Source organism: Anolis sagrei, chromosome 5 (genome assembly GCF_037176765.1).
Source record: "Anolis sagrei isolate rAnoSag1 chromosome 5, rAnoSag1.mat, whole genome shotgun sequence".
In the NCBI taxonomy this organism is placed as follows: domain Eukaryota; kingdom Metazoa; phylum Chordata; class Lepidosauria; order Squamata; family Dactyloidae; genus Anolis; species Anolis sagrei.
The window spans coordinates 12,764,808-12,779,072 of record NC_090025.1 but is presented as its reverse complement, the minus strand read 5'-3'; the positions used below and the strand labels follow the sequence as shown (position 1 = coordinate 12,779,072).

Below are 14,265 nucleotides of genomic sequence, written 5' to 3'. Positions count from 1 at the left end.
TATTTGGAAAAATATGTTATCTCTAGGTATTTTTTTTAGTTTTTTGGTGTGATTATGTGGTATATGTCAGGCTTGGGCAAACTTAGCCCTCCAGGTGTTTAGGACTTCAACCCCCACGATTCCTAACAGCCTACCTTGAGGGCCAAAGTTTGCCCATGCCTGGAATAGACTGTGATAGTCCCACTATATTCTTCACTAGTCAGGTCTTAAATCTGGAGTTCTGCCTTCTGTTTATGAATGATATAAAAGTTGGAACATGTTCAGAGAAAGAGAACAGGGATGATAATCATTACATAAAACAAACATATGAGGAAAGGTTGAGAATGTGGGCATGTTCAACTTGAGGAAGAGAATACTATGAAGGGCAAAGTGATTCCACTCTAGAGGACTGTTACAGAGAGGAAGGGCAGGTTTGCAGTCTTTTGCTTCAGAGGGTAGGACCAGGTTCTAATGGTTTTAAGGGAGGGTTGGTTTTGATCAGCGTTGACAGTAAGAGCTGTAATTCATTGAGAACAATGAACTAGAGAGGTGGTGGTCTCTCTTTCTCTGGGTTTCCTCAGGAAGAAACTAGACAGCTACCTGCTGGGGATGTCCTAGCTCAATGTTTCTCAACCTGGGAGTCAGGATCCCTGGGATGGGGGGGAGTGGGTGTCAGAGGGGTCACCAAAGACCATCAGAAAACACAGTTTTTTTCTGTTGGTCCAGGATGTTCTGTGTGGCCCAATTCTATTATTGGTGGGGTTCAGAATGCTCTTTGATTGTTAGTGAACTATAAATCCTAGCAACTACAACTCCCAAATGTCAGGGTATATTTCCCCCAAATTCCACTAGTATTCACATTTAGGCATATTGAGTATTTGTGCCAAATTTGGTCCAGTTCCATCCTTGCTTGAGTCCACAGTGCTCTCTGGATGTTGGTGAACTACAACTTCAAAACTCAAGGTCAATGCACACCAAACCCTCCCAATATTTTCTCTTGGTTACATAAATTCTGTGTGCCAAGTTTGGTTCAATTCCATTGTTGATGGAGTTCAGAATGCTCTTTGAATGTAGGTGAACTATAAATCCCAGCAACTACAACTCCCAAATGACAAAATCAATCCCCCCCCCACCCCAACCGCTCCAGTATTCAAATTTGGGTGTATTGGATATTTGTGCCAAATTTGGTTCAGTGAATGAAAATACATCCTGCATATTAGATATTTACATTATGATTCATAACAGTAGCAAAATTACTGTTATGAAGTAGCAATGAAAATAATTTTATGGTTGGGGGTCACCACGACATGAGGAACTGTATTAAGGGGTCACGGCAATAGGAAGGTTGGAAACCACTGGCCTAGCTGAAGTTGCTGAGTTGAACAGTTGTTGGACCTGATGGCCTGTGTGGCCCCCTCCAACTCCGATTCTATGAAAAGGCTTGTGAAATGTGTTTATGTGTTTCTTCCTTTATTCCTAGGGCGTATTGGAAAGTTTCCTTGGTACAGCTGTTTCAGGAGCTGTCTTTTGCCTTTTGGCCGGCCAGCCACTCACTATACTGAGCAGCACTGGCCCTGTTTTGGTCTTTGAGCGGCTTTTATTTAATTTTAGCAAGTAAGTACAAGAAGCTACTGCCTGGGAATCATGCCACTTTCCCTTCTAGCAGAATGTTCTTTTCTTTGAAAGACCAGAAAACAAGATATTTAAAGGGAAGGTATCTGCACCGCAATCTGATATCTTCATGGTGCAGATGAGAGACTACTGTCATGAAAGAGGGAAGTGGAGAGGGTGATATTGGCATCACATTGCCTGCTGTAGCTTTAGAATATTTCCAAAGACAAATCACTAGAAAATGCAAACCTGGACTGTGTTGCACAGCCTTGTTTCTATTTTGCTAATGCAGCCTCATTTGGAAACGAAGCTCCTCTTTTAAATGGGAATTAACTGTTACCAAGTTGGTCTCCAAGAGCAAATGAGCATCTGTATTAGGGAGTCTGAAACTTGTTCTAGTAACCCCTTTTCACCTGTTGAGATTAACTTCACAATTCATCAGCAGATCAGTTGCACAACTTCAGCGCTTTCCAGTAGCTTCTTCCTGCACAGTATTTTCAGTCAACTGCTTCCACAAACTGCAGTCACTCTGGAACCTTTTACAGACACTTGAGCACATGCCCGGCCATTGTCAGTTTTGTCTTTCCCCCAGTCTAGATGACATTACAAACTTACCACAGCATATAGTTATATCTTGTCTTAGCAGACAGGTTTTTTAAATAAATTACATAGCGCCTTCAACGAACAACATCACAGCACAAGGAGAAATATACACTGTACATGACTTCCTTATATACAATTCTATACAATTACACATAGCAATCTCTGATTGTTCCCAACCCATTAACTTAACTCAGACCCAGGATTACATCATTCACAATCACCTGGACTAGGCCAGAACACATTCCCCAAATGATTCCCTATATACAGTTAATGCATGACTCAGCATTTCCAATAGAAGCCCATTAGCAGTGCATGACTCAGCTATATTACATTCCAATACATTGTAAAACCTGACCAAAAAAAAAGAATAGCCATGATGAAGTTCCCTCTTAGTCAGGCCATTGGTCCATTTAATCCAGTAATATTTTCAGTGAAGATAATGACTTTTCCAAACTAGTGTCCTTTTGATTGTACTCAAGACATTATGGATGCCTAGCACACATTTCCTTTCTTTAGGGCCATCTACTGTTTACCTTAATATCCAGACATTAATAATATTTTGGAAGATTTATGGATTTCTGCTTGTTGTAGTCATAATAGTGATGATGTAGAATTACAGCAGGCTTATGTGCATAGTTACACTGGGACAGAGACAGTGGAAATGGGCATGAAAGTACGTGGTTAATATCTAGTTGGCATAGGAGAAAGTGTAAGACAATATCTGTATGTACTGTATAGTAAGAATAGTTTGATATTGCTTTCCCTGCTGTGGCTTGCTGTCGCACAATCCTGGGATTTGCTTGGAATACCTGGAATTTTCTGCTAGGAAACTCTTGTCTTGTAACTGAATGGATGTACTTGAGCACTCAATCTGAGAATTTCATGTATATGACAAAAACTACAAATCCCACTATACTTACAGTGGTATACCACTGCTTTAATGATGCAACGTAGATGCACTTTGAGCTATAGAGTTGGAATGCCTTTTTCTCATCCTAAAAGGTGATCAATGAGAACTTTACATGCATATGTATGTGTGTGGACATATATGCGTGGTGTGTGTGTATGTTTTTGCATAATTTGATGTACCTTTTTTCTCCAGCCATTTTTAAAATGTCTTCCATTTTTAATTTTTCACTTTACTTGTAGAGATAATAGCTTTGACTATCTGGAGTTCCGCCTCTGGATTGGCTTGTGGTCAGCCTTCCTTTGTCTCCTTCTGGTTGCTACTGATGCCAGCTTCTTGGTCCAGTACTTCACCCGTTTCACAGAAGAAGGGTTCTCCTCCTTGATCAGCTTCATTTTCATTTATGATGCATTCAAGAAGATGATCAAATTAGCAGATCATTACCCCATCAATTCCCATTTTAAAGAGGACGACATCACACTTTATTCCTGTACCTGTGCACCTCCAGAACCAGGTAAGAAGGAGCTTTGTTGTTCATCTTTTCACCTGCACATGATTTTTCAGTGGTTTAATGAATTAACATACAGTACTTCCAACCCTTTGTCTCTGTCTTGACATCACATATTAATAACCCAACACATAGCACTGTCACATAGCACTTCTTAGTAGTAATGTATATTGCAGTTGGTTCCATCAATTCAGTGTTTCTCAACCTTGGGACCCCTGGGAGGGTCTCAAGGGGGGTGTCAGAGGGGTCACCAAAGACCATCAGAAAACAGAGCATTTTCTGTTAATCATGGGGGTTCTGTGTGGGAAGTTTGGCCCAATTCTATCATTGGTGTGGTTCAGGATGCTCTTTGATTGTAGATGAACTATAAATCCCTGCAACCACAATTCCCAAATGTCAAGGTTTATTTTCCCCAGTGTTCACATTTGGGCATATTGAGTATTCCTGCTATGTTTGTTCCAGGCCCAATCATTGTCTGAGTCCACAAAGATCTCTAGGTGTAGGTGAACTACAACTCCAAAACTCAAGGTCAATGCCCAACAAACCCTTCCAGTATTTTCTGTTGGTCATGGGAGTTCTATGTACCAAGTTTGGTTCAATTGCATCATTGGTGGAGTTCAGAATGCTCTTTGATTGTAGGTGAACTATAAATACCAGCAACTGCAACTCCCAAATGACAAAATCAATCCTTCCCAACCCCACCAGTATTCAAATTTGGGCGTATTGGGCATTTGTGCCAAATTTGGTCTAGTGAATGAAAATACATCCTGCATATCAGCTATTTACATTATGATTCACAACAGTAGCAAAACTAATAGCTATGAAGTAGCAATGAAAATAATGTTATGGTTGGGGCTCACCACAACAAGAGGAACTGTATTAAGGGGTTGCAGCATTAGGAAGGTTGAGAATCACTGCATTAATTCTTGGATGGGCAATTTCTGACCATAGAATGCCACATTTTCTGCACAGAAATACTTTTCTAACCAAACTCAAGTGCAAGCATTCAGTGTATCTCTCAAACAGTAACATCATCTGCTCTCCCACATGGTATCCTCCCTATCCATCTCAGGTGGCATATGTCTAATGTTTTTAATTTCATTTAATGCATGAAAGTAATTTACTTCATTTCACTATGCGTTTAAGTTTAAACTGCAGTGCAAAGCCTTCTGAATCACAGGGTTGAGACTCAAGCATGCCTGGATGGAAGGCACAGACTCTGTTTTGGAATGACTCCTCTCTGAAATGGGACATATGGTGCATAGTTTGAAACTGTTCATCATAGACTAAGACATTTGGAAAGCAAAGCCAAAACAATCTACTTGTTCTGGCTAAGTACAGCAGAGCTGATTTTGTCCTTTGTTTCATAGATGGGACCCAGGTGTGAGTTATAGGTTAGAAGCAGAATCTTGCGCAATACTGTCTGCTTCAACATACATATGTTCTCCACAAATGCATCATCTAGATTAACATATCACCACCAGATGACAGCATAGCACGCACTGTCCAGCTAGAATTACTTATAAACTCTTAAACCTGATGACTTAAGTAAAGCTTGGCAAGACTATTTGAGGTTTCCAGATTTTCTGTACGTAGCTGTAATCCAACGTCTGGATTTGAAATAAGGTGTATGATTGCACAACAAAAACACTGTAGTATAAAATCCTGCGTGTATTCATTATTTTATTGGCATGGAAGGTGAGCTTTTTGAGCCAGTTTTACTCCTTACAGCAGGCATGGGCAAACTTTAGCCCTCTAGGTGTTTTGGACTTCAACTCCCACAATTCCTAACAGACTCAGGCCTTTTCTTTCCCCCCTCAGGGGGAAAAGGAAAGGGCCCGAGGCTGTTAGGAATTGTGGGAGTTGAAGTCCAAAACACCTGGAAGGCCAACATTTGCCCATGCCTGACTTACTGTATAGCTGACATTGTGTTTCTTTGTTGTCCAAGAATTATTTCTTGATGTTCTTTTCTAACTGCTTGGCACTCTTGAATGGAGTAACTGTCTGCGTTCGGTCGTATGTACATATCTATGTGTTTCCTTATAGCAGTGTTTCTCAACCCTCCTTATGCCACGGCCCCTTAATACAGTTCCTCATGTCATGATGATCCCCAACCATAAAATTATTTTAGTTGCTACTTCATAACTGTAATTTTGCTACTGTTATGAATCGTAATGTAAATATCTGATATGCAGGATGTATTTTTATGCACTGGACCAAATTTGGCACAAATATCCAATATGTCCAAATTTGAATACTTTGGGGCTGCAGGGGATTGATTCTGTCACTTGGGAGTTGTAGTTGCTGGGATTTATAGTTCACCTACAATCAAAGATCATTCTGAACTCCACCAATGATGGAATTGAACCAAACTTGGCACACAGAACTCCCATGACCAACAGAAAATACTGGAAGAGTTTGGTGAGCATTGACCTTGAGTTTTGGAGTTGTAGTTCACCTATATCCAGAGAGCACTGTGGACTAAAACAATGATGGATCTGGACTAAACTTGGCATGGATACTCAATATGCCCAAATATGAAGACTGGGGGAGTTTTGGGATAATAGACCTTGACATTTTGTAGTTGCAGTTGCTGGGATTTTCAGTTCACCTACAATCAATGAGCATTCTGAACCCAACTTATGATAGAATTGGGCCAAACTTCCCACACAGAACCTCCATGATCAACAGAAAATACTGTGTTTTATGATGGTCTTTGGTGACCCCTCTGACACCACCTTGCGAGCCCCAGATTGAAAAACGCTACCTTGTATAGGAAGTCAGATAGCTTCTTTGCATGTTTAGTTCTGTAATGCCCATGGGCATTTGACAATAGTGCACAAAGCATGTGGACACACCAATTTTGATAGAGTTAACAAACAGTGGAAGAACCTTTTACTGCTGAAGTGAAGCATTCACTTCACATTCAAATGTAATTGTGGGTTTCCTGCGTCCCCTGCTGTTGAGCAGCCAGTATTGCTTGAAATGTGACTGGCTGACTAGCCACAGATAAAAATAATAAATAGATCACCAGATAGTATATAAAACTGTCTGGCTGCTTTTAAACAATGGGTTTACAGCTCTTTGCTTTCCCATGACTCTGTTTTTGGTGTGAATTTATTGTTGGCTGTACCTTTGGAGAAAGTATACTTAAAGAAGGAAGGATGGCATATAAAACTTATGGAGGTGTATCATTGCACTGCATTAGTTAATAGCATACACAAGTCTTGGCTCACTCCCAGCATGTATAACATTTTAGAGAACTGTGTATGTCGGCACGAGGCTGTGCAAGCTTTGTGCTTCTATTAAAAGCAACGGTAATTTTCCATTGAAGCTTCTACTGTTTTCCCAGAAAATAGTGGATCTTTGGTGAATGAGGCAGGAAGTTTACAGTTAATTCTGCTCTATGCATATTTTTGCTTTGAATGATGAATCTCTTGGCTTGGTTCTCTGAAGTTCTTCACTTCATTGAGACCATACAAGAAGGAAGGACATTCTGATCCTCATGCCATTGTAAGGGGATAATGTTCTCCCCATCAGCATACGGATTGCAGACTTATTTATATATTTATTGTGTCAGAAGCAAATTGAGGGTACAGTTATAATGTATTTAAAAACACAAACAAAGTTAAAAACTTGGCATTATACTAAATGTCCTTTGACCAGAAACTGGCCACTTGGAGTGCCTCTGGTGTTGCTAAAAGAAGGTCCCCCATTGTGCATGTGGCAGGGCTTAGGCTGCATTGTAATAAGTGGTTTGTGTTTGCTCTTCTCCACACTCACACATCATGGACTCCATTTTGTAGCCCCATTTGTTAGGGTTGGCTCTGCATCTCATGGTACCAGGGCACAGTCTGTTCAGTGCCTTCCAAGTTGCCAAGTCTTCTGTGTGCCCAAGAGGGAGTCTCTCATCCAGTATCAGCCACGGATTGAGGTTCCATGTTTTAGCCTGCTACTTTTGGACTCTCGCTTTCTGAGGTGTTCCTGCAAGTATCTCTGTAAAATTAGAAAGCTATTTCTTGATTGAAGACATTGACCAGAGTTGTCACTGCCTTGGTCCTTTCATTATTGGCTGCTACTTTCTCAGCAGAATCAGGTGGTGCAAACAGTATAATTTCTCCAGTGATGTAGGACGTAGACATTCTGTGATACTGTGGCATGTCTCATTAAGAGCCACATCCACAGTTTTAACATTATAAGATGTGTTGTTGAAGGCTTTCATGGCTGGAATCACTGGGTTGTTGTAGGTTTTTTGGGCTATATGGCTATGTTCTAGAAGCATGCTTCTAGAACATGGCCATATAGCCCAAACAACTTACAACAAACCCTTATGAGATATGTTCCACATTGGGCATGCATATTCAGCAACAAAGTAGCAAAGCGCAAGGGCAGATGTCTTCACTCTGTCTGGTTGTGATCCCCAGGTTGTGCCAGTTAGCTTTCGTATGATATTATTTCTAGTGCTTGATTTATTTATTTATTTATTTGCTTGATTTATTTATTTATTTATTTATCTTGTCAGGAGCAACCAGATAGTTGTATTACATTTTTAATAAAACAAACAAACAGACAAAACACAAAGTTTGCAAGCTTGGTAGTTGATTAAATGTCCTTTGACCAGTATCTGGCCACTTGGAGTGCCTCTGGTGTTGCCCCAAGAAGGTCCTCCATTGTGCATGTGGCAAGGCTCAGGTTGCATTGCAGCAGGTGGTCTTTGATTTTCTCTTCTCCACACTTGCATGTCGAGGATTCCACTTTGTGGCCCCATTTCTTAAGATTGGCTCTGCATCTCGTGGTGCTAGAGTGCAGTCTGTTCAGCACCTTCCAAGTCACCCAGTTTTCTGTGTGCCCAGGGGGGACTCTCTCATTTGGTATCAGCCATTGGTTTAGGTTCTCGGTTTGAGCCTGCCACTTTTGGACTCTTGCTTTCTGGGGTGTTCCAGCGAGTGTCTCTGTAGATCTTAGAAAACTATTTCTTGATAGTCAAGCAGTACTTCTTGTAAGTCAGAGCATGGTCCAGGGTAACTCCCCAGGATGATGTTAGATTGCAGGCTAAAGCGTGGGGATTGCCAACCGCCATTCGTGCTTCTCATTTTAGAAATGGTTCAAAATCTCTGCTTCTAAAACTCTGTTTTTCCATTGGAGTCAAGTGACATACTAACTTTCTTCAACCTGTCTTTCTTCAATCATGTCCTTCCTATAAAATTTGCTATAAGAAAAAGTTCTGCATTTTGCAAGATAACAAAAAGATAACAAAAAGTTCTGCATTTTGCAATATACTGTTGATACGAGGACTTGTGGCAATATTAGTGTTCTTCATACACTGTATAGACATTTTTTAAAATAAATGTTCTTTAAGTTGTTATTATTCTTTGGTATACATTATAGACATATTTTAGTTTTTTTCTGAAATCCTAACAAGTTGTTGTCACTTTTTTCCCACGAACACAAAAAGGAAAATGCTGAGTCTTGTTTCTCCTTTAATTGGAAGCTGAACCATTCTGCCTTTCAAATTGTTATCCCTATATAATAAAAGGATAAAATGGCAGAGTTGATAGGGTGGCTCTTGTTAAGCAGATAAAATGTGCTTTGATCTCCTGGATAAAACGGGGATTTATGAATGATGAATTTACAATGCCACATTGATAAGTTTTCCAACCTCTAGTCAAACAGGCACCAAAATAATCTGAGGCAGTTATAGATTTTTCCACATCAGGTAACAATGAAATGATGTAAGTTGCAAGTTGTAGCATAACATGTTCCCTTACTTTTTGAAGCTTTTCTATGTGTTTAGGAGTAATTCTGAATACTTATATGGGCTGTTTATAGCTTCTGGCTTAAGAGGATTGGGAAACTTGATATTATTTTTAGATCGGTGGAAGGTCGCTCAGCTGTGAGTTTTCTTTTAATTGCAGCAGTTTCCCTTCTAGAATTGAAGTGATGCATGAAAAGAAAACACATTGCATTCTGCTCTCTTCTCTTGCAGTCAATGCCTCCTTATTCAATGAGACAACCACACCATCGTGGTCTGCAAATAACTATGCTGAGATGGTAAGTGGAGCTAATGGGGAAAATAGACTTTCAAAATCTGTTCATTCAATGCAATTGCACTTCACTTTTTTATGAGTCATTTCCACTTTTGTTCCTAATGCCTGTGTGGCAAGACTTTGCTTCAGAAAAGCACATTTCCTTAGGTATTGAATTTCCCTTATCAGCATTGAATTGGTAATTATCAATCAATTGCCAGTAGTAAATCTAAATAGTGTCTGAAGGAAGAAAGATTATCAAGTCTGAATATTCAAAGTTTATCAAAACTGGATTACAAATGCATTCCATTAACTGTAGGAAATTATTTACTTTGTGAGCCTATTTCCTGAAAAGTAAATCCCAACAGAGATCTGTTAGCCTTTCTCCCAGTAAGTGCATATTAGATTGAAATTTTAAAGGTTTTTGACAGCAAAATTCAATATATATATATATTCAAAAACACAGTTTAAGGTATGTATGTGTGTTTGCTTTATAGTTACTGCCTGTGCTTATCTATATACAACTGATACACTAGTGTTTTGGGGATCAAAAAGTATAAGATTTTGATATAAACCATGGATAATAGGCTTGTGCATTCTGGCGGAAATGCTATCTGTTACTGCTTACCTGATACCATAAGCCCCCCATATCCGTTTTCCAGTGCCAAAAATGGGTGTGCTGTCAAATGGGCATTTTTGTTCTGCATCCAAAAAAACCCAGTTCTTGTTGGCCCATTGGCATAAGTGAGGAACTTAAGAGGCTCCCCTTTTCTCTGGGAGCCTTTCCTTTCTTCCCTTCAAAGGAGCATCAGCAACAGGGTTAAGAAAGCACGCTATCCAGTTTATTATGGGGGGGGGGGGGGGGGGGAAGAGATTTCCCACAGGCTCCTCTTCCATATCTTTCATTAAGACCTGTATTTTAAAAAACCATCAGCATTACCACTCTTTCTGGATCCTTTCTCTTTGTAGAGAAGGGGTTTAATGCTTCTTAAAGTTGTTGTAGTCTAGAGGAGAGGCAGGCATGCAAACATTCTCTACCAGCACCAACAGCATACCATGCAGCTTTCCAAGCCATTTTAAGGAAACACAGGGAAGGAAGAGTGATGACCTTGAGCTCAGTGGAGCTATCCTCTCTGGACTACCTTAAAAAGGCCCTCTCATGCCTGCAATCTCCTTTTTGCCTGGAGTTTTGCTTCCAGCGGTTTTACTTTCTACTCTAGAGGAGAAGTGGGCTTCTCTTTTTGTTTGCTGGGATTACTAATAATAATAATAATAATAATAATAATAATAATAATAATAATCTTTTAGAAGTATTTTCTGAAGGAGAGGAAGGAAAGGAGAAAAAGAAGCTAAAATGGTGAAAGCCCTCAAACACGCACACACCCCATCCACTGTCCTTCAGGTCCCCAACGCCCAGTCAGCCCCACTAAATTTTTAAAAAATCAGGAAAAAAAATCAACTGTGATGCCGAATAGGGAAAGAGGAGCCGAGATAGACTCCAGCTTGCTTTCATTGTGGGTGGGTTCTCATACTGGGAAAACCCTTACCGTTACGTGTTACGTGCTCCCGAAGGTACCAAAGGAAAATAGATCCACACACTACTTTAATGGATAAGTCAAGTGTCATTCTATGGAGAAACGTCTCACGTTTTCACTGCCACTTTTCTGTCCAGGCATTCAAGAAAACCTTTGCCTCTCTATTCAGGGAGAAGAATGGTTTCTTTTTATATATATATATAAAGGTTTACAGCATTAGCTCTTCTCAAAAGGGGAACAATCTCCTCTCAGCAGAGTGTTGAAAGGCGAGAGGTAACATAAAAGGAACACTTAGCGCGTCTACCTTTGCAATGCCACCTTTTTTCTCACTGAAGAATTCAGAAGGGCCAGAAGCATTAGTCAGGCAGAGTGTGTGTGTGTGTGCGTGTAAATATTCATTTTTAAACCAGTCATCAAAATTTTAAACTATGGAAAATAACTTTTTTTTTTTGCTATTCTCATGTGGAACATTCATGAACAGCCACTGTGGCTCACCATTGTTCTTTCTCCCAAACCACCCCCATCTCCAAAGAAGAGCAGTCTAGCTTGGTTTGCACTGAGAAGGATCTAATCAAAATCACAAAAGCATCCTTTTCAAAATTCTACTAGGCAGCCAGGCAAATGAGAGGGAAATGTGCTGACTATGGTGATGTGCCGTGTCAAAGTGCCATCGCCTTAAGGTGCTTCTTGGACTTGATGTCCTACTTACATAGGAAGTGACATGTCCCATCAGTCTCTATGTGTGTCTGCTGCCAAAATAGCTGCTATTTTCTTCTTCTCTTTACCCCTGCTTGCTAAGGTCAGTACTATAGTCTGTTTCCTTTCCCATAGTATCTAGTGTTGTTGTTTATTTTTTTCCAGATCATGTTTATTCTCATCCTGTATCATTTTTGTTTCTCTTCCTCTTACTTTCAATCAATTTATTCCCACTGCTTCTTTTTCCTTTTGTTTCCTCTCTGCTGAGAAACATAGATTGCAATCTAATTGGGGCAGAGAAATAGATAGATAGATAGCTAGACTGACATCTATCTATCTATCTATCTATCTATCTATCTATCTATCTATCTATCTCAGTAAAGAGTCCTAAATTGCACATTAACTTAAAATGAAGGTCCTATTCCTTTTCCTCTGCTGCCCTGCTAATAAGGTATTGGGTCTAAGGCAAATGGACCAGTGACCTCTCTTACTTTAAGGCAGAATCCATGCTTGTTATTGGATCCGTCTGGACATAGTTTTAAACAAACTATACAAGCTCCAGATTTAAAAAACCAAACAAGCTCCAGTTATCTTACAGCCAGGGGCAAAACATTTCTGGCAAAGGAAGAGTATGACATTCAATTCAAGCCCTATGGGAAAATGTAATTGATGATCTTGTGATGCAGTGACTTCACCCTCCCTAGCCACATTCTGTAAGGAATTAAAGAAGTGGATGTTTCGTCATGCTTTCGATTGACGACTCCTCTGACAAATGGCCTGTATCATGACTTGAATTGTCATTCAATCTGGTGTCCTATATTATATTAACTGATCCTGTTAATTTGCTCTGTTTCCATGATTTTTCCTATGCCTTAATACATTGTCATCTACCTTACTAAACCACTTTATCCTTTAACTAGTTCACGTAGTGGTTTTCCTCCCCCCCCCTCCAAAATTAGTCTGCTGTTATTGTCGTTGCTAGCTATTTTTGTTATGTTGTTTTATGCCTTTCTTTCTCCTCCTCCTCCTCCTCCTCCTCCTCCTCCTCCTCCTCCTCCTCCTCTCCTCCCCCTTCTCCCCCTCCCCCTCCTCCTCCCCCTCCTCCCCCTCCTCCCCCTCCTCCTCCCCCTCCTCCCCTCCTCCTCCTCCTCCCCTCCTCCTCCTCCACCTCCCCTCCTCCTCCTCCTCCTCCCCCTCCTCCTCCCTCCTCCTCCCTCCTCCTCCTCCTGTCCTCCTCCTCCTCCTCTTCTCCTCTTCCTCCTCCTCCCCTCCTCCTCCCCTCCTCCTCCCCTCCTCCTCCTCCTCCTCCTCTACTTCTTCTCCTCCTCCTCCTCCTCCCCTCCTCCTCCTCCCCCTCCCCTCCTCCCCCTCCCCTCCTCCTTCTCCCCTCCTCCCCTCCTCCTCTTCCTCCCCCTTCCCTCCTCCTCCTCCCCTCCTCCCCTCCTCCTCCTCCTCTCCTCCCCTCCTCCTCCTCCCCTCCTCCCCTCCTCCTCCTCCCCTCTTCCTCCTCCCCTCCTCCCCTCCTCCTTCCCCTCCTCCCCTCCTCCTCCTCCCCCTTCCTTCTCCTCCTCCCCTCCTCCTCCTCCCCTCCTCCTCCTCCTCCTCCTCCTCCTCCTCCTCTCCCCCTCCTCCTCCCCCTCCTCCTCCTCCTCCTCCTCCCCTCCTCCTCCTCCTTCTCCTCCTCCTCCTCCCCTCCTCCTCCTCCTCCTCCTCTTCCTCTTCTTCTCCTCCTCCTCCTCCTCTTCCTCCTCCTCCTCTTCCTCCTCCTCCTCTTCCTCCTCCTCTTCCTCCTCCTCCTCCTTCTGCCCCCAATCAGGCCATTCAATTCTCTTTAATTTCCTCATATTTTCTAATGACACTGGTGTTTATTGAAAGGGAAGAAGAGAACACCAATAAGGAAATATTCTTAGGGTCTTCTAATTAACATTGATCTCAACTTGGTTTATAGCACAATGGCACAATTGAATGGTCATCTCTACCAAAGGAGGAGTGCTTGAAATTTGGAGGAGTTCTGATGGGCAACAACTGCAAATATGTTCCTGACATTACTCTCATGTCATGTATCCTCTTCTTGGGAACCTACACCTGCTCTATGGCCTTGAAGAAGTTCAAGACCAGTCGTTACTTCCCAACTACTGTAAGTAGACTGATTTCTGCTATTTTCAATGTTCTTGTTGTGGCCTCCATATCTGTGGCGGTTACATACCATGGAAATATGAAACCTCAGATAACAGTGAACACAGTTGAAATAAATGCATTCTGATGGAAGCTTACCACAGAATTGTGCTGAAGGATCTAAAATACTTAGAGAGAACAACATTCTAGCATTTCTGGGGCCTCCAGTTTGGCTCTGTGATCAACTTCCAGCCTTAGCATGCCATAGAATTGCACTGGAGGACC

The 14,265-nt window shown here is 41.5% G+C and overlaps 1 protein-coding gene across 8 annotated transcripts in view; it reads left to right on the top strand.

Annotated features, from left to right (window-relative positions):
• The window catches only part of SLC4A4 (solute carrier family 4 member 4), a 306,105-nt gene that overhangs the window by 247,553 nt on the left and 44,287 nt on the right, over positions 1-14,265 (top strand). For all 8 annotated transcript variants that reach the window (XM_067468560.1, XM_067468558.1, XM_067468557.1 and 5 more), the window contains 4 exons: positions 1,460-1,593; positions 3,343-3,614; positions 9,595-9,659; positions 13,814-14,002. In XM_067468560.1, the coding sequence (XP_067324661.1) occupies positions 1,460-1,593; positions 3,343-3,614; positions 9,595-9,659; positions 13,814-14,002 (660 nt within the window). The remainder of the gene's footprint in view (positions 1-1,459; positions 1,594-3,342; positions 3,615-9,594; positions 9,660-13,813; positions 14,003-14,265) is intronic.